The 21,390-nt window shown below is 38.0% G+C and overlaps 1 protein-coding gene across 1 annotated transcript in view; it reads left to right on the top strand.

The window, feature by feature from the left end:
* Positions 1–21,390, top strand: part of LOC124169414 (DIS3-like exonuclease 2) — a 42,847-nt gene that overhangs the window by 12,324 nt on the left and 9,133 nt on the right. The window contains exons 5-15 of the mRNA XM_046548010.1: positions 271–324; positions 647–754; positions 1,495–1,542; positions 1,642–2,041; positions 2,818–2,929; positions 4,968–5,201; positions 11,654–11,821; positions 12,500–12,692; positions 14,470–14,646; positions 15,758–16,044; positions 19,715–20,090. Coding sequence (XP_046403966.1) covers positions 271–324; positions 647–754; positions 1,495–1,542; positions 1,642–2,041; positions 2,818–2,929; positions 4,968–5,201; positions 11,654–11,821; positions 12,500–12,692; positions 14,470–14,646; positions 15,758–16,044; positions 19,715–20,090 — 2,157 coding nt within the window. The remainder of the gene's footprint in view (positions 1–270; positions 325–646; positions 755–1,494; positions 1,543–1,641; positions 2,042–2,817; positions 2,930–4,967; positions 5,202–11,653; positions 11,822–12,499; positions 12,693–14,469; positions 14,647–15,757; positions 16,045–19,714; positions 20,091–21,390) is intronic.

A 21,390-nucleotide genomic window follows, 5' to 3' on the forward strand; every position in this document is an offset into this window, starting at 1 on the left:
TCTGCATTCTTGCCATGTACTTTTCCCTCAATGTTCGTCTTCATCAGGCCTCATGATATGGCCAATTACGTTGTTCCGGTCTCTTATTAAAGGTTTGTTTATATATGTATGTGTAAAATTAGATGTGCCTGGGAAGTTTGTGTAAATGCTTATGTAACTTTTGGGTTGATTTTTTCATAGTAGAGTGAATATTTATTGCCCTCATGCATACCTAATTATGCACCATTGTTTACAAATTACTTAATGTCAAGTATATATTTTTTGTTTCAGGGTGTCATTCGAATCAACCCAAGGAATTATCAGAAGGCATACATCAGTCAAGATGTAAGTACTAAATTTGGATTTAAAAAAAAATATATAAGTTGAAGTTGATATTTTTGTTTTGTTCATTGTGCTATCTATGGGTATTCATAATGTATTTGTCATCTTCTTGTATTCAGACTTTTTATTTTAATGTTTCCTTAATATTTATTTTTTTAAATGTAATAATTGGTTGTAAATTTGCTCCTACTCACTTCCTTTGTCAAATATTCTATAAGCTATTTTCATTTGGTTTTTTGAATGCATGTATGTTTTTTTCTATGGTATGATATTCATTTAGGAGGCTCTGTTTTTATTTTGGTTTAGACATTTTTCTATTTTTTAGGATGATGAAGAAGCTAAAGATGTACTTATTGATGGAATAATGGATCGAAACAGGGCGTTGGAAGGAGATGAAGTTGCCATTAAGTTACACGAGGAAGCACAGTGGGTGGTAGGTGAATTTTTTCATTTTATTACAATTGTGTTCAAATTTAGGATGGTTTTAGAGCTCAATGTTGTGTTGCGGCCATGAGAATTACTAAACCAATGGAATTCTATCTCTATACAATACAACAGTTGTGGTAGGTAACAACTTGTTGGGCTACGTCGCCTCATGGATGTTCTGGTGGCCTCAATGTTTTTCAATTCATGCAGGTCGCTTTTTAAAGGGAATCTGTTTGTTGTGATAAAGTGACCAGCATCATTCAGAAAATGTAAAGGCCACCCGAACATGAATGTGGTGACATAGCCCAAAAATTTTTTAAACTAACATGATGAGCACCTGCCAGATTTTTAATGAAGAATTTTAGTAATTACTGTTATGCAACTTTGCTTCTAATTCATATCTACTGTTAAGCTTGCTTACAGTATTGTCACATAGAGTAGCAATAAGTGCTAATCGGTACAACATGAAACTGTTTGACTGGCATTTATTAATACTGTATACACTTAAGTCTATACCCAAAAGATAACTGCCCAATGCCAGCAACAGTGTTATTTGCATATACATATCGTGCTAGGGAAGGTCCTAGGTTTTGGACAATGTCTTTTGAAAGTGGAGATTTTCACAAAATTTCTGTTTATAAAAGTTCATTATAGGGAGTCAGATCTACCATATTTTTTAAATTATACAATCTACATAAATTTATCTTAATATTTTGAGATGAATATTGATGGTAAATTTTTTTTCAGGTGGAAGAGGGCATTGATGGTGAGAATGTGGTTCAGAAGACTGGAATGGTAATGAATTAATGCATTATTTGATTCCATGTGTGTGCTAAATATTCTTTAAATAACAGTATATGTACTAGTATCAAAAATATTTTTGCATTATTACAGGTTGTTGCAATTCTAGAGAAGAAACACAACAGGTATACAGTAGGCTTCCTCAAGCTAGTCGCCAAGAGTGCCAAAAGTAACACTCCAAGGAGACATGGTAGAAGGGGTGGTACACCCAAGAGCAAATCGAAAACCCCCTCGTCGCAACCTGAGGACTCCCATGATTCCCAAGCCGATAATTCTGTCCTTAAAAACTTCATTGCGCAAATGTCTCCATCTGTCTTGGCGTCTCCTGGTGTAGATACTAGCTCTTTTATGGATACAACTGCTCCAGATGAGGAGACCTTGAATCCTGAAGAGTTACCTCCTGAAGAATTACTGGAGGGAGTGGAGGAGCAGATGCCAGATCCCCTGCCTGATGAGATAATCTCGCAATCAGAGCATCCAGAATTGCCAACAGGTAGCTCTTTATTTCTTTCATCAAAAATAATATTAGTATGGGATTTCAATAGGGTGGTTTCCTATTGTTTTTTTATTGCCTAGAAATTGCCTATTGAATAGAAAGATTATTACTCCCGGAGTACGTATTTCACGCTTTTAGATTTGTAAATGATGATATCTATTGTTTGCGATTAAATGAAAAGTGAAAATTTTCAATCACGCGAAAACGCGACGGCTAAGTATGGATGCTAGGAAAACTCCCGGGTGACGTCGTTCTGGTTCCCGCTGCCGCAAGTGAGGTGACCTTGGGGCGAGGCTCTGAGCGCTATTACGACGCAGGATGCTTGTAGGTAGCGGAGTACCATGCTAGCTGGTAGCGCTTGGCTTAAATAAGGATTGTTAATACCTTACCAAACGAGGAAAACTTTCCAACCTTAGCCAGTTTTAATAGGTGATTATTAAGACATGTTACCCTGAGCTCTGTGCCTCATGCATGCATTGGTAACTTCAGACGATGTAAAACTCATATCTACTCGTATAGAAACTAGGTCCCTGTGACATCACATGGAGTGGCATCGCATGGGCGCAAATCTGGCCTTTTTCAAATGAGGATAAAATTGACCCTTGCCATTCGTCTAAAATGGGATTTCTAAAACCAAATAATATGTATATTATGAATACACTAATGGTGGGTAACGAATCGCAATCAATGCCTTTCGTTTTCTTTGATGAAGGAAACTACCCTATTATTGTTGTTTGAACATCTTGGCTTATTATATAAAAATCTTTCCGTAGGCACTCCCGTTGACTGTGAAATACTGAGCCCTCCTACTGAGGATGAAGCAGTGCCACCTGCAGTGGAGGTAGAGGAGCAATCGCCACCTTCTCAGGCAGCTGCTGAAAACCTGTGAGTATGCAATTCTGTATCAAGAGTGACTTATACTTTATAATTATTTATATATGCATGTGTCTTATTTATAAACAATAAATTATGTATTTTTTAAACTGTATACCATGATAAGATTATATAGGTATTTCCTATGTAATGGATGCTGTAAACTCCAAAATAGCCCTGGTTCATTAAAAAAATATTGAAACCAATTTCTAAGCACACAGCTATCTAAGCCATGGCTTCATATTTTCTTCCGAATAGATGTTTTGCATTATTTACTATACATTCATAGGAAAAAATATTGAAGAAAGGAACATATTAGCCCCTAAGCCATACCAAAAAACTTTTGATTCCAAATTCCTGCTCAGTTGACTAGTGCCATTTTGTTAAGAAATGTATGAGGGATCCATAAAGTTTAAAAATTTTCGAATAATAAGGCAGATTTTGGAAATAAACACCGATAGTGACCTTGGCATAATAATCTTGGCCGTTTCAGTAAAAACTGCTTAAACATCATGCATGCAAAGTATACTCCTTGAGTTTTCATGGATATTCATTCCTCTCTAATTAAGTAGACTCCTGATTATCCATCTGCGGTTTATACGTGTTACGGATTATCCGTGCATGATGTTCACTCTCGCTCAATTTTTTCCATGATCTTCATTTAAAAAATCGGATGCAAAATAAATGGAATTACTGCATTAATGCGAGGATACACTGGGCTTATTATTTCCGTTATAATCCCCTTTGTAAAAATGGAAGCGTTCGGATGCTAGCTGCATTCATGGGAGCACCGTGTTCCTGTTTTCCAAGCCTTGCAGTGGGAGACCGCACTCCGTGATCACGGATACACGTCCCGCAGCAGTTGCAACCGGGGCAACTTGTGCGAGATGCGACTACGTGGCGTGGTGCCTGACAGTGTAGTTTCCGACGTCGAGCAGGGGTTTTGAAGCATTCGTGCGAACCACTTTTCTGTATCCGTGATCACACAGCCAAGGATGTGTGGTTTTCGAAACCAGGTCTTATATGGAGCATAAATAATATGAGTACAACCATTTTATCTCCACTAAAAAGATCGCGAACTGGCAAAGAAAGCTCTCAATTAGTCCAGGAAGCACTCTTAACCCTTTCACTGCTGTGGACGTACCTAGTACGTCCGCACGGCAGACTGCGGTGGACGTACTTTTTCTTCCTCCCTGCCATGCGTTCAGCACTTTCGCCGAAGCACTTCGAAGGGACCCACTAATCCGCGACCCTTTCCTCGACGAATTCACCCACGCAGGACCGTCTCATCGGCCCTACCAGCGGGGGCCCTACCTCCGGAAAAGTGACCGCTCTGACTGCAATTTGAAAATCAATCAATAATCCGATCATCACAATATGATTGTCTTTATCGCACTCCTGCCAATCAAGCAATCAAGTACGTCTTTGAAAAGTGTTTCTGCGATGAAAAATAATGATTTAGTTAACTTTGATAAAATGGCCGTTTTCCGGTGGTCCGCAGCCACGTTTTGTTGCAAAGTTAACAAAATCGTTATTTTTTATCGCAGAGACACGGTTCAAAGACGTACTTGATTGCTTGATTGGCAGGAGTGCGATGAAAACAATCATATTGTGATGATCGGATTTATTGATTGATTTTCAAATTGCAGTCACAGCGGTCACTTTTCCGGAGGCAGGGCCCCCGCTGGTAGGGCCGATGAGACGGTCCTGCGAGGGTGAGTTCGTTGAGGATAGGGTCGGGGATTAGCGACCCTTCGGAGGGTGTACCACACCCATCCTGAAAGTACCTGCTCCATGGGCCCAGGAAACGCATTTTAACATTTTCGCCGCATGTGAGGAGAAGGTTTCCGGAGACTGAACAGCAGTGAAAGGGTTAAATAACAGAATAACTACATGAATAATAATATATTGTTTGTTTTACGTAGATTATGAACATTAAAAGACATTTAAGTGAAAGTTTGGGGCATTTTCCGATTATTTGTGCCGTCTCACCCCACCATTAGCCCGGATAATCGGTAATGTACTGCATTGTCTTTATTCTACTTTGTAGACCTGAAGCAAATGCTGCCGAAAATCCTGAGAAGTCTTCAGACTCAAAAGTAAAAGAGTGGAAGATGCCGGATATGGTACTTTTTTCACCGAGGGATGCTCGGATGCCCAGAATGTGGATTAGCACCCGTAACCTGCCTTCAGGGACCCCTTCAGATCTCAGTCCAAGCAACTGCCAAGACCATTTGTTTCTGGCATGCATCTGGGAATGGAATGAGCAACCTATTGCTAAAGGGTGAGTACAGTAAAACCTCTTTACATCGTAATGGAGGGGACCAAAATTTGGGCAATTTGATGCATGGAGGTTCACTATATAGAGGTTTCAGGGATAGGCACCATTTTTTCATCCTTCTGAAAATCTGATCCTTCAGAAAATAAGGCACTGCTGTCTTCTAAATCATTATATTTGTGTTTAACCCTTTGAGTGCGGATGGCATAGCATTGATGCCCAGCGTAGGTCCTGCGAACGGGCGGGTGGCATCACATTGATGCCACGCCGGCCTATGTCCTTCAATCGCTCCCTACGCTCCTCCGCTCTGTTCTATCTACTCTCATGATGGTTTCCCGCACACAAAATGGATTAGGCTACCTGCATATGCCTTCCGTTTCTGAAAAATAGTTTATATTTTTTGAGTAAATTTTTTTTACATTTATGGAGTACTTTTTTATTTGTAAGATTTTTCGCCATTACAAAAAAATTTAAATGTGATATTTTCTTTACTTTTCTGAATATTTGTACTAAGTGTTGCCACATTTGAAGGTTATTATTTTCGTTTTAGTCCTATTAAAATTTTTCAAACAATATTTCCTTTCATCTCATTGACGAAAAATATTTTCGTATTTCAAATTACGGTCACTATACCTACACACGCTAAACACAGTTGAATAATCTGTTGCTGTTTTTATTAATGTTTAAACTTAATATTTACATAATGCCGTTATAACTCCTAACTATCTTCCATAATATATTTGCCACTCATTTTCTGAACGATCCTTTCAATAGGGGTCTGATTATATTGGCTACGGAAGAAGAAATAGAGTTTTCGACTTTTTCTCATTTATTTCGTATGAGTTTGTTAAAGTTACTAGGTGGGAATAATTACGACCACCAATTCGTTATTCGCGGGAAATAATGAAGGTTCTAGGGAAGCTTTTATATTTTTTCCATTTTGAAGGAGAAATTAGAATTCGGGAAATCCTTGGGGAAAAAATGATCGAATTTCGGGTATCAAATAAAAAAGTCATTTTCCGTCACCGCGGAATAGACTACAAGTCGCTCTGTGTCGCCTGTTATCTCTATTTTTAGAAGTATTTTAGCCATTCTTATTAGAAATCCATACAACTATTCTGTTGTGTGCATGTCGTAGAAAAGGCCAGCTCTTCCTTCTCAGTTTTTGCGACTCTCGTTATTAGTACAGTCTCTCCTTCGGACATCTTTCGATTGCGTGCATTTTCACTCCTCTATAGAGATTTTTTTGTAATATTACCGTATGGCCTTTTTCCATTGGACATTTTGGTATTTCACATATATTTAGCCACTTACGTGGAATATGGGAGACATCTTCATTTTTAACTTTATTCCTATTTTCAAACCCCAAAGACCGTTTATGTATCAGCCTTTGGTCAACTAGGCTTAGAATATCTCCTCGCAATAAAACTACCTCTGGCACAATTCACTCAAGTGTATGCATGGAACACTGCATTGGGTCTTCTCCGCAAAGGTTTTTTTTTAACTTTGAAGCAATTTACATATTTTACTTCGACCAAATAGAGCTAATATTATAATCAGAAAAGAAAATCAGCAAAATTTCTATGCGCAAAGAAACAATTATTTTTGGATTATTATACGTTGCTGTTTTATCTGGAGCATTCACGTTTAGATATTTCTTGTACGTCGGTTCTAAACTTTAACGCTTACATCTCTTTCTGACTGCAAAAGAGCACCTCATCAGTCTTGTGCATTTTGTAAGTGTAATGTATTTTATTGTAGTATATTTTATAGGTGTTAACTGAGGTTTACGTTGAGGATGCAAGTATGTGGAGCTGGAGGAAATATTGTCGTCTGAAAGGCTTTGGTCCATATTGCCAATGCCTCTCAACATGCAGTTTTTCAAGGATAACCGAGCATAGGAATCTTACTCGTGGGGTATGGGAGACATTTTTGGTCCGATATACCTATTGTATGATCGTATGATGTATTGTAAGATGGCCATCCATTCCAGATTATTGGAAAAGGTAGGAAAATATCTTCGATTTTTCCCTCCTTCACAGCACTTTTTCCCGAGACCGATTTCAAGTAATTTTCCGTTGCATGCAGTTTGGCAGGAACCCTGGAGTAGATGATCCGATACCAAGAGACCCCTTGCATAAAATTCGACCCCTTTTGAAATTATTCACTCAAAGAATGAAAGAAATTTATTACACGTTTAAAGAACTCTGCTTCATTAGTCCATGTTGCTTTGGCGTCACAAACGCGGCATAACATTATATATGCTTTCTGAGCCTAATGGCCTCGTGCAAGATGCTATCATTTACACTGGGGCAAAGGATCCTGATGTTGGAGGCAGGGGACATGCAAACAAAGTCGTGCGAAAATTAATCAATAGATTTCTCCTCAGTGGGCACAGTTTATACAGTCGCGTAGCCACGATTTTGAAATGGGGGGGTTTTGCCGGAGGTTTGAGGGCCCTTCTGGAGGGTGCGGGGGCCATTTTACCCGTTTTTGGCACCTCAACGGGGGTTGTTACCCATAACCCCCCTCCCGTGGCTACTCTACTGAGTTTATACATGGAAAATTATAATCATCATAAAAATTATAATAATCTGTTCAAATATCTATTGAGTTACTCAAAAAGACACACCACTGAAACTCTAAGGACAAACAGAAGAAATAATCCTCCTCACGTCCTTAGAACGACTGAAGTGGCGAATCAGTATAACTCTGATGGTGTATGATGTGCAGATGTTCCAGGGCTGTGTTTGAACCCTTTTTTCAAAGAATTTCACAATTATTATTTACATTTTCAGCATTAACGCAAAAGAAAATGGCAAAAAGATAAAATAACTTTCATATGTTTGCATCTAAATCTAAGTTACTAGTAAATTTAAAAATTTAGATGTGAAAATTAAAATTCGAAAAATTTTATTTACCCACAATTTGATGCATGGATAGTGGATGACACCTGAAAAATTATTTATCTTATTTTATAATTCAATTCCGCCATCATTTCAGAAATTATTTCAAGCTTCTTAGTTGCTATGTAAAAATATGTTGTCCGTCGTTTCTAATGTTTGTGAAACGGGTTGCATAAATATCCGGAGCATTTATCACATGGGTGCGGATGGCATCACTGTGATGCCATTAACAAATTGTTTAATAAATTGTCAAATTAATATGAAAATCCCTTTTTTATTGAAATTTTTTTCATATTTTCGAAAAACAAAGTGAATGCTGTGAAAAAAAATTCTCCGCCAATGTGAAACAACTCTGAGAAAATTTTACGCAATGAAAGGGTTAAACAAACATGCATTCATTTGTGAACATGTATTTATTATTTATTAATAATAGAAAGCGAGCGCTATCGCATGATATTTACCATGATTCAAGAGGAAACGATGTGATCTCTCTTAATTCAACAGACACTTACAATGATTAGGATAGTTGGATACCTTTTTTCTTATTTACTGTTAGGTATGCTCTCATATGGAACAAAATGGCCACAACTAATGATTAACGTGAAAATTACAGCATATTAAAGGTTATAAGAAAAAAAATAAGGGTGAAACATTTATCGCTGAAACTGTCATTCCATGTACGTAATAGCGACTGCATTAATGGTCTCTAGTTGTCTTGGTACGATTTGCAGAGGTAGTTAGGCTGTCTCGGGGGGATTTCCTTGGTATGATAAAGGGAGGTTTTACGAGATAAAGAGGTTCACTACAAAGAGGTTTGTCTATAAATTTGCATGTAAATCTGACGGGACCGTAGGTGTGGTATGAAGTATGGAGGTTTATGATGTAAAGAGGTTCTCTACGTAGAGGTTTTACTGTGTATAGGGTGGCTGCAAACCAGGTGCATAGCTAAGGGACACACTGCCCCTTTACCAAAAAATTTTCCCCGACCATTGCTGTGAAAGAGGTAGACTTAAAATTGTATGAAATTCTGCCTAAGCTCAATAGGGGGTCGTGTCATTTATCATTCTACTCATTGTTTATTCGACTACAACAATCGTCGAATTACCGAAAATTTTTGTTTCGGTAGAGTGCATTGCCACAGGGCGATTTTCGTCTTTTTGGTTTATTTTATGTGAGAGGAACAATATAAACATTTCCTAACATGAAAAGTTTTGTAAGAAATATTTTTTACTTAAAGCATACGCATCCTCAATATTCATGTGTTCTACTAAACCTCGGAAATTGAAATCTGCCTTTCAGCCATTTTAAGAATCAAGGAATGGGTAAAATTGAATTTTAAATAGCTCTTTTATATGCGAAGATGTTCTCTCGAAGAAATACAAAGAAATGTAATAATAAAATTTTTCGCTCGTGACAAGATGAAGAAGACGACTGTTTTCATAGTTTTCCGCATGTTCTTCTTCACTCTTTCAACCATAGAAGCTAAATGTTTAGGTTTAAACAATGATCAATGATTCATTGTTGTAGTTGAATAAACGATGAGTAGAACGATACATGACACGACCCTATGGAGCTTCGGCAGAATTTCGTACCAATGCTATAAGTTCAGCACTCTACCTTTTTTGTAGTGATGGCTGCCTGCCATACATATCCTTTGGAGACAAGTGGCCCAAGGACACTCATTCTCTTACTTTACTTCCACTGATAAAATATAAGGAATGCAGTGAATAGCCGGAGAAGTAAGTGATGGGTTGAAAAGCAGAGGAGCATGGATCTCTCTACATATTTTTTTAATGCTATCAAAATGGACGAAAGAAAAATTTGATGAACAAGTGCATTCGGTATCATTATCGTGACAAACTTCCAAGCCTCTTTAACATTCATAACCAGGGCCGAATTTAGGATGCGGGTGGCCAGGGGGCCCATTTTGGTGGGAGGCCTAAATGCACAAAGAGTTACGAGCACTGCTACTGGTTGCATTCAGAGCTACATTAACCTTCTCCCGCCGGCACCTACAATTGGGAAACTTATTGCGTTACCAGTGTTGTATTTTCAACCAAATATTGAATTTGATTTTCAATAATTTAATCTTCTAAAGGAGTTACGAACATTTATTTTTATACTGATGAATTTTAAATCAGAGTTCTAGTGTAAATTACAACGAAGTTTGTGAACATAAGATACTATGACCAAAAGTCTGTTATTTTTAATGTTAAAATTTATGTTAAAAATTGCTTACACACAGAACAAAATGAAGAATTCATTTCAAAGTATTAAAAAAATTGTAGTATGCAACAAAATATATCATTGAAATAACTATTGACAATATAACCACTTCACAACGGATTCCTGCGGTGAGGATCAAAAATGAGTGGGAGGGTCGGGCTTAATTGCTGTGGAGTGGCCCCAAGGACTCGCTAAGCTGGGTCTCAACCCGAAAGCCTGAATGCGTAAGACAATTGCTACCTAAGCAGTCACTTCCCTTGCCTCGCGTCAGCCAGAGCCGACCTCCGGTCATTTGCATTGAAAAATCCAAAACAGCTATACCCGATGTCAGGTGTTCTGCGTGTGAAAATGCCTGTCAGCTCTACCCAACTTCCAGCACTAAAGGGTGTACAATGCAAACGGGCAAAGCATTTATTTATCAGCAGCATTAACAATTAATTCATGTTAATGTTGACGACTACATGTTAACCAAAAAAATAACCCAGCTTCACATCAAATCTCCTCACACATGATGGATTTTTTTGGTTTTTTTCCGATTTTGTGAGATTTACCTCTATATTGGTGGAAGGCTCATGCTTGGTGGTTGGCCCAGGGCCCGGGCCCCTTGGGCCTCCCCTTGCATCTGGCCCTGTTCACAAATTAATATTTTAATGGTAGTTAGCATTTCATCAGTATAAATTCTAAATTATCTTAATATTTATTAGTTAAATATGGTATGCCCCAAGGGTCAGTCCTGGGTCCTCATCAGTTTCTTATTGCAATTAATGAAGTACCATACAACTTTTCCATGGATAATTAATAGTAGCGGGCGTAGCTGAGTGGAAATCCTTAATCGTAGGAATAGAAGGAATAATAACTTTGCTATTTCCATTTTCCGTGGATAGCATGTTTATTCAGAAATGTAACAACCTTAGTTATGTCCAGTATTTTGCAGAACAGGCAAAAAGAGGGGCTCAACACTGTTTTACTGCCTACATTTGTATCATACAAGAAGAGATGATGTCATCTCTTCATGAATGATATGAATAAATATTGGGAAAAGAGGCAAAAAGAAGGAGTAGGAAAGGTGATAAAACATAATTCTCCGTGATGCACAAAGGTTAAGAAAAGACTTAGCTGTTTCACAAAATAAAATATATTGTGACCGGTTTCGATACAGCGTATCATCATCTGGCCAGATGATGATACGCTGTATCGAAACCGGTCGCAATATATTTTATTTTGTGAAACAGCTAAGTCTTTTCTTAACCTTTGTGCATCATGAAGGAGTTTCACTATGTTACGCCAACCACCATCGCATTTATAATTCTCCGTGTTTGTTTTCAGTACATTATTGGCTTATGTTGGGGAGGCAGATGAAGTGGAATCAGAGACTGCAGCTCTACTCCTTGAGCATAACTTAGATGTGACTCCCTTCCCAGAAGATCACCTCAAGCTCCCACCTCTGCCATTCCAAATCCCTCAAAAGGAATTGGATGAGCGTCTTGATCTAAGGTAAGGATTCTGAATACATACATGTCATTGAAATGTTTTTCATAATATATCTTCATTTTTTCCCTCGAATATTGGGAGTACAATACTCTTATATGTACTACCAAAGAACCTCCTTGTAAATTAGTTTACCTACTCAATTCCTTTCATAATTTCCCATTATCTTTCTAAATTACCATAATTTTGTCTGTTTTCTATGTGAAATTTAAAGAAAATGCCTTCTTCATAATTAATTATTTGTACCGTGATTTTAATTTGGAATTTCTTTCACAAAGGGATATTCGAAGTCAGGCATTGATTAGTTTCTCCTGTATCTTTGAATTTTAAATGTTGTTGATATACTACCACTTTAAACTAATAGGAGTCATTTGAATTGAGTGGAATTTTAATGGTAATTCATAATTGTTTGTTGAATTTTAGTATCTAAAGGAGAACTAACTTTCAAAACAGAAGTCAGATTTATAAGGTCAAACTAAAGAAAACTGAAGTACAAATATGGTATTTTATCATAGGAAATATTGCTATCAAAAATAAAAATCTTGTAAAGCACAGTGTAGTATTCATAGACCAAAATTGTCTTTAAAAGCGCAATAATTGGTGTGAAATAAAAGTTAATTGTTTTCCTTGATTTGATTCATAATATACTACTTTTTTCATGTAAATAAATGTATGTGATACCAGAAAAATGTGTATCTTCACAATTGACCCTGCAACTGCCAAAGATTTGGATGATGCGTTGTCTGTGAGGAAAGTGGATGACCACCACCTGGAGATAGGGGTCCACATAGCAGATCCATCATTCTTTTTAGAAGAGGATTCGGAGCTTGATGTCTTTGTTAGGAATCGAGCTACTAGCATTTATCTAGTGCAACAAGTGAGTACATTGATTAATTGTTGATGGATACCTCTCTCTTATAAACTTCTTGAGTAATAATAATGATAATTGTATTTATTATGTGGAGACCATATTGTACATGGCAATGATGTAATTATGGGGGATGAAGGGGATGGATCCCCCTCCCAAAGCCTCAGAGAAATTTTAAAAAATATTTAAAAGTATTGTCTAGTTTTTATATATAATAACAGCATCTGCTTAAAGTTAAATTTTAAGTGCCATAATGATGTAAAATTTATTAATTCCAGGCATGTCATTTTTCAAAAATTTTCCCTAGTTGTCTGGAGGGGGGGGGGAGTTGCCTCCCTAGGTCCCCTAAATTCCCCCTAAGGCATATTTCTAGTTATGCTACTGGTACGTGATATACGAGTCATCCAATTTACAAAATGTTCCAAGAATAGTTAATAGTAAAAATTATCTTGTTCATATGACAATATGCGGTATCTACTGCAGATAGGGAAAATTTTCATTTGGACATACCCTTTACATATTCTTCAATAGAGTAATACATTTTTGCGCATAAAAGTTGCTTTACTCTAGATTTGAGACAGTTTATGCCATTAATTGATCTTATCTCCATTGGCAGTTTGTTATACAAACATGGACCCACAGTTTTCGGTTCCTGGGAGGCAGATTTAATGTGGTTATAATTGTGATGTAGGGCATCATAGTTCCTGGTGCAATGCCCCTGGTCTGTGAGTCATTCTGGAGCTGACATGAACCAAGAAGATTCTTACGATGATAGCGATCAGACAGATTCAATAGTTGCAAGAAATCGACAATGAAGTGAAAGTGTTGCCACTAGATTTGTTGCATGACGCTTTCGAATGGTGTTATGTATGCCATAAAAGTTAAATTTGTCTTCCACTTGTTGTAATAATAATATTAGTTTTATTAGACACTAAACAAATTTGAATTTGCATTAGTTTTCGTCATATACGTAGGAATACAAGATTGAGTGATTCTAATTTTTTTTTACATATTGCTGATATTATGCAAGTAAATGAATAAAATACATATGGCAAATCAACAGGATTATGAATCTACAAAGGACAACACAATTTCACAGTCGAAAAACTCATTTATGGAGTAAAAGGCTTTTTTTATTAGCCAGTTATGTATACCTTTTTTAAACTTTGGCACACTCACATATTAAGCCTTTGGGGGCAATCTGTTTAAAAGACATTTTTAATATCTTCAATGAATTGCTATTTTAGCTTAATCTGCAATAGGGTGTCACTGTTTCTTGTGTAATGATTATGAAAGTTAGACCTTTTTTCCAAGGAGCACAGATTTTCTTTGAAATTACAAAGGCATTTATATATGAACAGGTTGCATAGAGTCATAGTACCAACCTTGCAGATTACAGGCTTGCAGGGATCCCTTGGGTGAGAAAATGAGATTATCCTTACTGCCTTTTTTTGCATTCTAAATAGACTGTTAGTGGATGGTGAGTGGTCCTAAAGTCCAATACTGTAGTTAATGTGGCAATGGAACAAACCATAGTATGAGTCATCATATGTATCATAGAATGAGTCGTTAAAAGAACATGTTCAACCAATTGATTCTGTTACATCTCAAGTTCATAGATCTCATATAATCTCAAATCCATGTATTAAATGGGATTCAACCAAATTTAAGTCCGGGCCCTTAATAATTTTATTTCCCTTCCTTGATTGAGAGCCATTCCAAAATCTTTTATTTTAAGGAGGTCATCATTTTATGATTTATAACTTTTTTCTTTATTCCTAATGAGGTGTTCCACATGCTGCCAAAGGACTTGTGTATGCTTTGCTCTCTACTGCCAGGAGAAGATAAGTTGGCCTTCTCTTTGATGATGGAGGTGGATATGAATACCTGGACTGTGACATCTCATAAATTCTCTCGCTCAATCATACGTTCGTGTGCACAGCTTTCATACGAGCATGCTCAGGTAAGTCATCGCTTTTAACAATACACGAATAATTTCATCTACTCTTTCCAGTGACCTACATGTTTTTTGGAGCATTCTACTATTTTCGCTTGGTGATATGCATCCATACCGTTTTCTATAGTTTATTTAGGTCTTGCTTTTTATATTGTTTGCTACAGAGTAGCCTGCTTGGTCAAAGAAATTATAATACATTAACTACAGCTTTTGTCCCATCATTATGTGATAACTATGCACTAGTGACTGAAATTAAGAAATACTAGTTCATTGGGAAATAGAAGGTCAAATTTGCCCTTTTCTGAAAGAGCTTACAATGGCAGTCATTACATTTCAGCCATATGATGTTGTGTGTTAATGTTTTGAGAAAGATTGCTAATTTTTATCAAGTGAACATCTCGGAAGCACTGCAAAATTTGTTGTCAAATAGTTTGCCTCGGAAAGCAATACATTTTATTAACAAAGCTAATGTTTAAGTATTAGTTTATCTAATGCTAGATGTTGAAGTCATCCTGTGTTACAACTTAAATGGCAATAGTTTTAATGGCTTTGTCTCCATGGGTATTTGTCTCTGAAATTTACCTGATTTTTTTTTTTTTTTTTTTTATAAGTTTTACGAGCTTTCATTTAACGAGCTGAGATTTTTTACCACCCTTTCACTGCATGCTCGATGGTGAGGCAGTCAGCCTAACTATGCACTTGACTCTTGTCTTAACCACAAAGATACTGGTGATATTACTCTCTGTGATTTATATTCCTCTGTTTCATTTTCTGAAGTTTCTTATGTATTAATCACTACGAGTTGTCAGAACGTGAAGGAGACTGAATTATGGATTTGTTTCTCCTAAGTGATTTGGTGGCAGGAATTATAAAATGTATACCTATATATGTATAGGCATTATAAAATGTATATGTTGTACAATGAAAAACTGAGTGTGTGATGATTGGCTCTTAGTTTGTGGGCTCCTAAGCAGATGTATCGGTGTCGCCGCAAGGAAAAACATTTTTGGCCATCTGAAGCTCCCATACCCCTCCTCCCCCACTGTCTACATTACTGTTCGCACAATTTCCTTTCAGTCTGTGTGTTTTTTTTTTAATCTGTTGCTTTAACTTCTAGGCTTTCATGGACAACCCTGATGGTGACTGGTCTGGAGATGATTTCCCTCCAGTCCACAATGGGTACAACATCAATGACCTGTGCCGGGCGGTGAATATGATTCGACCATTTTCGGCAGTGCTTCGAGAGAGGCGCTTTGCTTTTAATAGTGATGATTTAGATGAAGATAGTGTTGGTTTTAATGGAGGAGCTCTCAGAATCAACCAGCCAAAGTTGTATTTCAAGCTGGACCACGCCACGTGTATGCCGCGAGAAGTGTTTGTTTATGAGAACAAGGAAAGCCATAGGTAAGACTAATTTGAATGTGAAGTAAGATATGATGCTTTCCCGGCGAGTATATTCGAAAAAGGCTAAAGGAAAAAGGCCGGGCTTTTCCTTTAGCCTTTGGAGAATGGAGAGAGACAACCTAGCTGGAAGCCCAAATGGCCTTTTTCTGATTTGAATGTGTTTGTAGCTGGATAGCTATTTTTTAAGGACAAAACATTTTTATGCATTATGTATGTACAGTAATGAAATCAATGGTGAAAGTTGAGATGTTGTGGAACATAGTGATGCAAAATGAAATATGTAAAGGCTGTAGTGTATGCCCACTTTAATGTTCACTCAAACAAGTTGTAAAGGTGAGCAGAAGACTAAAGTGGACATGTACTACATCCTTTGCATATTTCATTCTACATTTATATACAGTATACAGTGGAACCTCGTTAAAGCGAGTACAGGCTATTGCGAGACCCCCGCCATTACGAGAGATAGCCGAGGCACCGTCATTTAACCCTATTATAAGCATGTTAAAAAATTCGTTTTTTACATGCTTATCATGCGAACCCTTTTGTTTGCATGTGATGTGGGAGTTTCCCTTTCTTACCTGGCAACCTTGCCCCTTACCCCTTCTAGCTGTCAACGGACAACTCTCGGCGGCCGGACTGTATAAAGGCAGGGTTCCCACTCAACCATGAAAACCTTAATGCCGTGAATTTCGTCTACTGTGAAAAAACCTGGAAATAGCCGTGAATTTCATCATAAAACCTTAACAATCCCTCAAACTTATAGAACTTACTTACTTACTTTCTTGGCACTACAGCCCGGTATGGGCTTTGGCCTCCCTCAAGACGCCTGTCCATTCTCTCCTGTTCTGCACTTTCTCCCACCATCTGACAATCCTCATAGCCTTTATGTCTTCTTCCACATCCTGCATCCATCTTTTCCTCGGTCTTCCTCTTTTTCTCTTTCCATCCATATTTCCATGTAGAATCTTCTTAGGCATCCTTTCTTCACTCATTCTTTTTACATGACCTAGCCAAGCTAGCCGTTGGGTCTTCACAAACCTCACTATGTCTTCGCCTCGGATAATATTTTCTATTTCCTTGTTTGTTCTCATCCTCCAAGTTACCCCATCTGTCACGGGACCATATATCGCGAAACCTTCCGTTCAAATATCCGCAGAGCTTGCTCGTTTCCAGCGGAGATGCTCCACGTTTCTGCTCCATATGTCATGACCAGTCTGATAAGTGTCTTATAGATTTTGAATTTCATCTCCGTAGATAGAAGAGTTGACTTCAGGTCAAACTTATAGAAAAAGAACTAAAATTGACAGATCAAAAGAAAAAAGATATTTCAATCATGTTTCAAGGCCGAGCCACATACAGACACTGTCCACACATTTATCTCCACACGTATATTCGAAGTGCAATTATTGGTCCTTGTGCCATGACGACACATTGATCTTAAGTTCAGCATTCTTTCGGGCTGCATCCGCGTCCGTTGTCGAAGAACCACAACAGTTTCGCCAGCTCTCCTGCCAGCGTCCTCAGGTGAAGGATGAAGTGAAGCTTTTAGTCCTCTCTTATATAGGCAATTTTTTGGCGCCAATTCGGTGGATTTCTTTCGACCAATCAGGGAACGTCCTCGTATTTGCGTCGAATATACCTTTTCCACGCGCTGTGCAAAGGATAGCCATCCTCCCTGTTAAAGTTCGCTGGTCTTTTGACTATCTCAATGGCCTCTCTTATTATTCTCGGGAAGTACTTGTCTTCTCTCGCAATTATTTTGGCGTCGTCAAATAAAATTGAATGTCCGGATTCACTCCAGGCGTGCTCCGCGATGGCAGAGGCTTTGAACTGTTTGTTTTTGGTCGCTCTTCGGTGTTCGCTCATACGGGTGTTCAGCGCTCTGCATGTTTCACCAATGTACCATTTACCGCAAGAGCATGGCACTTGGTACACGCCTTCGGAGAGTAGTGGTGAAATTCTGTCCTTGGGCCCGGGTAGGATGTCAGCTATCTTAGTGACGCAGTTGAACCTGGTCACTACATCATGCTTCCTCAATACTCTCGCGATTTTCTCAGACGTCCCTGCGATGAAGGGGATGGTGACATAAGCCTTCGGATCCGGCCTGGTGGCATCTTCCGGTGGCTTCTTCACGCCTGGAGTGAATCCGGACATTCAATTTTATTTGACGACGCCAAAATAATTGCGAGAGAAGACAAGTACTTCCCGAGAATAATAAGAGAGGCCATTGAGATAGTCAAAAGACCAGCGAACTTTAACAGGGAGGATGGCTATCCTTTGCACAGCGCGTGGAAAAGGTATATTCGACGCAAATACGAGGACGTTCCCTGATTGGTCGAAAGAAATCCACCGAATTGGCGCCAAAAAATTGCCTATATAAGAGAGGACTAAAAGCTTCACTTCATCCTTCACCTGAGGACGCTGGCAGGAGAGCTGGCGAAACTGTTGTGGTTCTTCGACAACGGACGCGGATGCAGCCCGAAAGAATGCTGAACTCAAGTAATCACCGCGGAAACCTGCGTACGAACATTGATCTTAAGCCTGTGATTGGAAGACTGGTGAACAAAGTGTTCATTAACTCTTGCGAAAAATCAGACATTTCTTTACTTCCCTACCTCATTGTTCCCTCCATTTTGCCACTCACAACCTTAAGCTTCACCTAAATTTTGATATCGATAGGTGACGTCATGAGAAATAGCACTTTCATTGCTGCGTTTTAATTCACGGCGCCTGTTGCTGTTGTTAAATTTTTAGTTAACGTGCAGGCGGTGATTGTTACGTCATCAATATTTCTGCCTAAAATGGCTCATCAACAGACTGTGAATTTGACGATATTTAGACCGTGAAAACCTGGAAAAAACCGTGAATTTTATAATTTAGTTAGAGTGGGAACCCTGAAAGGTGTTCAAATTCTTTAAAAGGCAGCAGTGTTTGGGGTCGATTTAAATCCCAGGGGATGGATGCGAATGGGTTAACTTTATTTATTTTGAAAACTACTTTGTCATAACTTCCTTTTTGCTCCTAGGATCCTTGGTTCCTGGGGCATGAGTGTACTCAGTGAGGGGAAGGGGGGGGCAGCTGCCCCCCCTGGAAGCAAAAATCGCAAAAGTCTTTAACACTAGAACTACCGATGGAGTCTTTTTGACTCCTCGCTATATACGCGATCGCCTGATATACTTTCGAATTTCGCATATCAAACAAAAATGATTGCCTTAAGTAATTTATCAATAAAAGCCGAAATAATCAGCAAAAACATATAATGATAAGGTAAGAGTCAGTAAGATTCCATTCGGTAGTTCTAGGAGGGATATCAAGTTTGAATTTCTAGTGTTAAGCAAAATAAGTCCTGAATTGAAATGAAAGTATTCAACAAATTTTATTTAAACCTACGAAAAATGATATTTATGTACTAGTATAAGATATGTAACTAAAATATAACTATTTTTTCAAGGAAATAATCTTATTAACTAATAAAGCGTTGCTATAATTTTCTTAAAATGTTGGTTTCATTCACCTTTTCCATGCGAAAATCTCACAACTTGGCTTGCCCCCCTCCCCTAGGCCAGTGCCAAGGCCCTTGGCTTGCCCCCCCCCCCCCCACTACTTATAATCCTGGGTACGCCCTGGTCCTGGGGTCAATAGATGTATACTTGTATTCATCTAATTACAGGTTGATCGAGGAACTCATGTTGCTGGCCAACATCTTAACTGCACAAAGACTGTTCTCCACTTTCCCAAAGCACGCCTTCCTACGACGTCACCGTCGCCCTAAAATGAAAATGCTGAACAACCTCGCTCAAGAGCTGACTCACTATGGCATACACATTTCAACATCGAGTGCTGGTGCATTACATGCATCCCTTCAACAGTATGGCTTGGGTTGTCTTGAGAACGAGGAAAAATCTGACGGTGTTTCTGCTCAGAATCGCGATGAGGGCAACTTTGCTCTATGTCAGTATGGCGGAGATGGTGAAGATGGCAAGTCTGCGGAGAGTTTGAAGCCGTTAGAAGCTCAGCAAATGGGTATCCGCAAGGAAAATGTCGAGGTGGGTTAGTGTGCTCATTGTGTGCGTTTGTTAATGCTTTGAATGCCAGTCGCTGATTTAAAAGCCCTTCTGAAAAATGCGGCCATTTTGACTATATTTATGCACTTTTTAAGGCGTTAGCAGTAAATCCATATTTGTTGCAAAGAGTTTTAAAGAATATGAACTTTGCTATTATTTGTGAAGGAGTGGAATAAAAATTTTTGTTGACTTTTTATGAAATGTAACATTGAAAACCAACTGTTTTTTGAAAAATGAAAAAAGATAAAACTATAGTAAAAAATGTTGTTTTTAATGTAATATTATGTCCTTGGCAATCTTCAGAAAGATAATAGGAGGTAGTATTACATCCATGGCATGCAATGTGTTAATGTTGGGAGATTTAAATTTTTAAATTGCATCAGTACATACTGTGAATATGAAGTACAGACGGAACTTGATTAATGGAGGATGATTTTTTCTGTGTGTCCCATGCTTAGCCAAGCCTCTAATGTGAATGGCCACAAGTTTTGAAGACAGCCTTTATCCTATTTGCCAAGTGGATCTTAGTCTAAAAATAATCTTTTTAAATATTTGTAAATTTTGTACTGATTATTTTTTTTTCTATTTGTATTCTATACATTCACAAATGCTAATCAAATAACAAGTGTCAAATCACATGGGTTTTTCCCAGCATTTATACTTAGCAGTCACGTTTTCACGAGCTTGAAAATATTCATTTTTCATTTAATTGCAAAAAATAGATATCGTCATTTAAAAATCTAATAGCGTGAAATACATGCTCTTTCGATTTGGGCAATAAAAAAATAATAGGAAATCACCCTATTGTCTAGAATGTTTGTAATCAAACATGATTGTGTATTTTTTTCTCTTTGGATTTGATAAATTCATAATTTTTTATCGAATTACAGATGTTAAATGAATTTTTAATTTTTTTCATCTATAATTAACCCTTTCGCACCGGATCTTCGTTGAAGGAAATTCTTCCTCAATACGAGTCTCTTGAAAGTTTTCTTTACTCCTCTTTACGAAGCCTTTCCACGTCGACTAAAGGCAGTGGGTCCCTCCCGAAACATTTTTGGACCCAACTTGGTGGGGCGCCGATCCCTTTCCTCGGCCTCTGTCCCAGACCCCAGAGGGATTAAAAGCCCCTTCCTAGCACGAGTCCGCGGTCAACTAGCTAAAATATTAACGCAGAATATATGCAAATATTTGTTGTTCGTATCGATTTTTTTAAATTCAAAATGAATTTCGTGTTTTTTTCTGAGCGTGCAGAAATTTTAAACGAAGTTCTAACATTTAT

This window comes from Ischnura elegans, chromosome 12, assembly GCF_921293095.1.
Source record: "Ischnura elegans chromosome 12, ioIscEleg1.1, whole genome shotgun sequence".
Classification (NCBI taxonomy): Eukaryota; Metazoa; Arthropoda; class Insecta; order Odonata; family Coenagrionidae; genus Ischnura; species Ischnura elegans.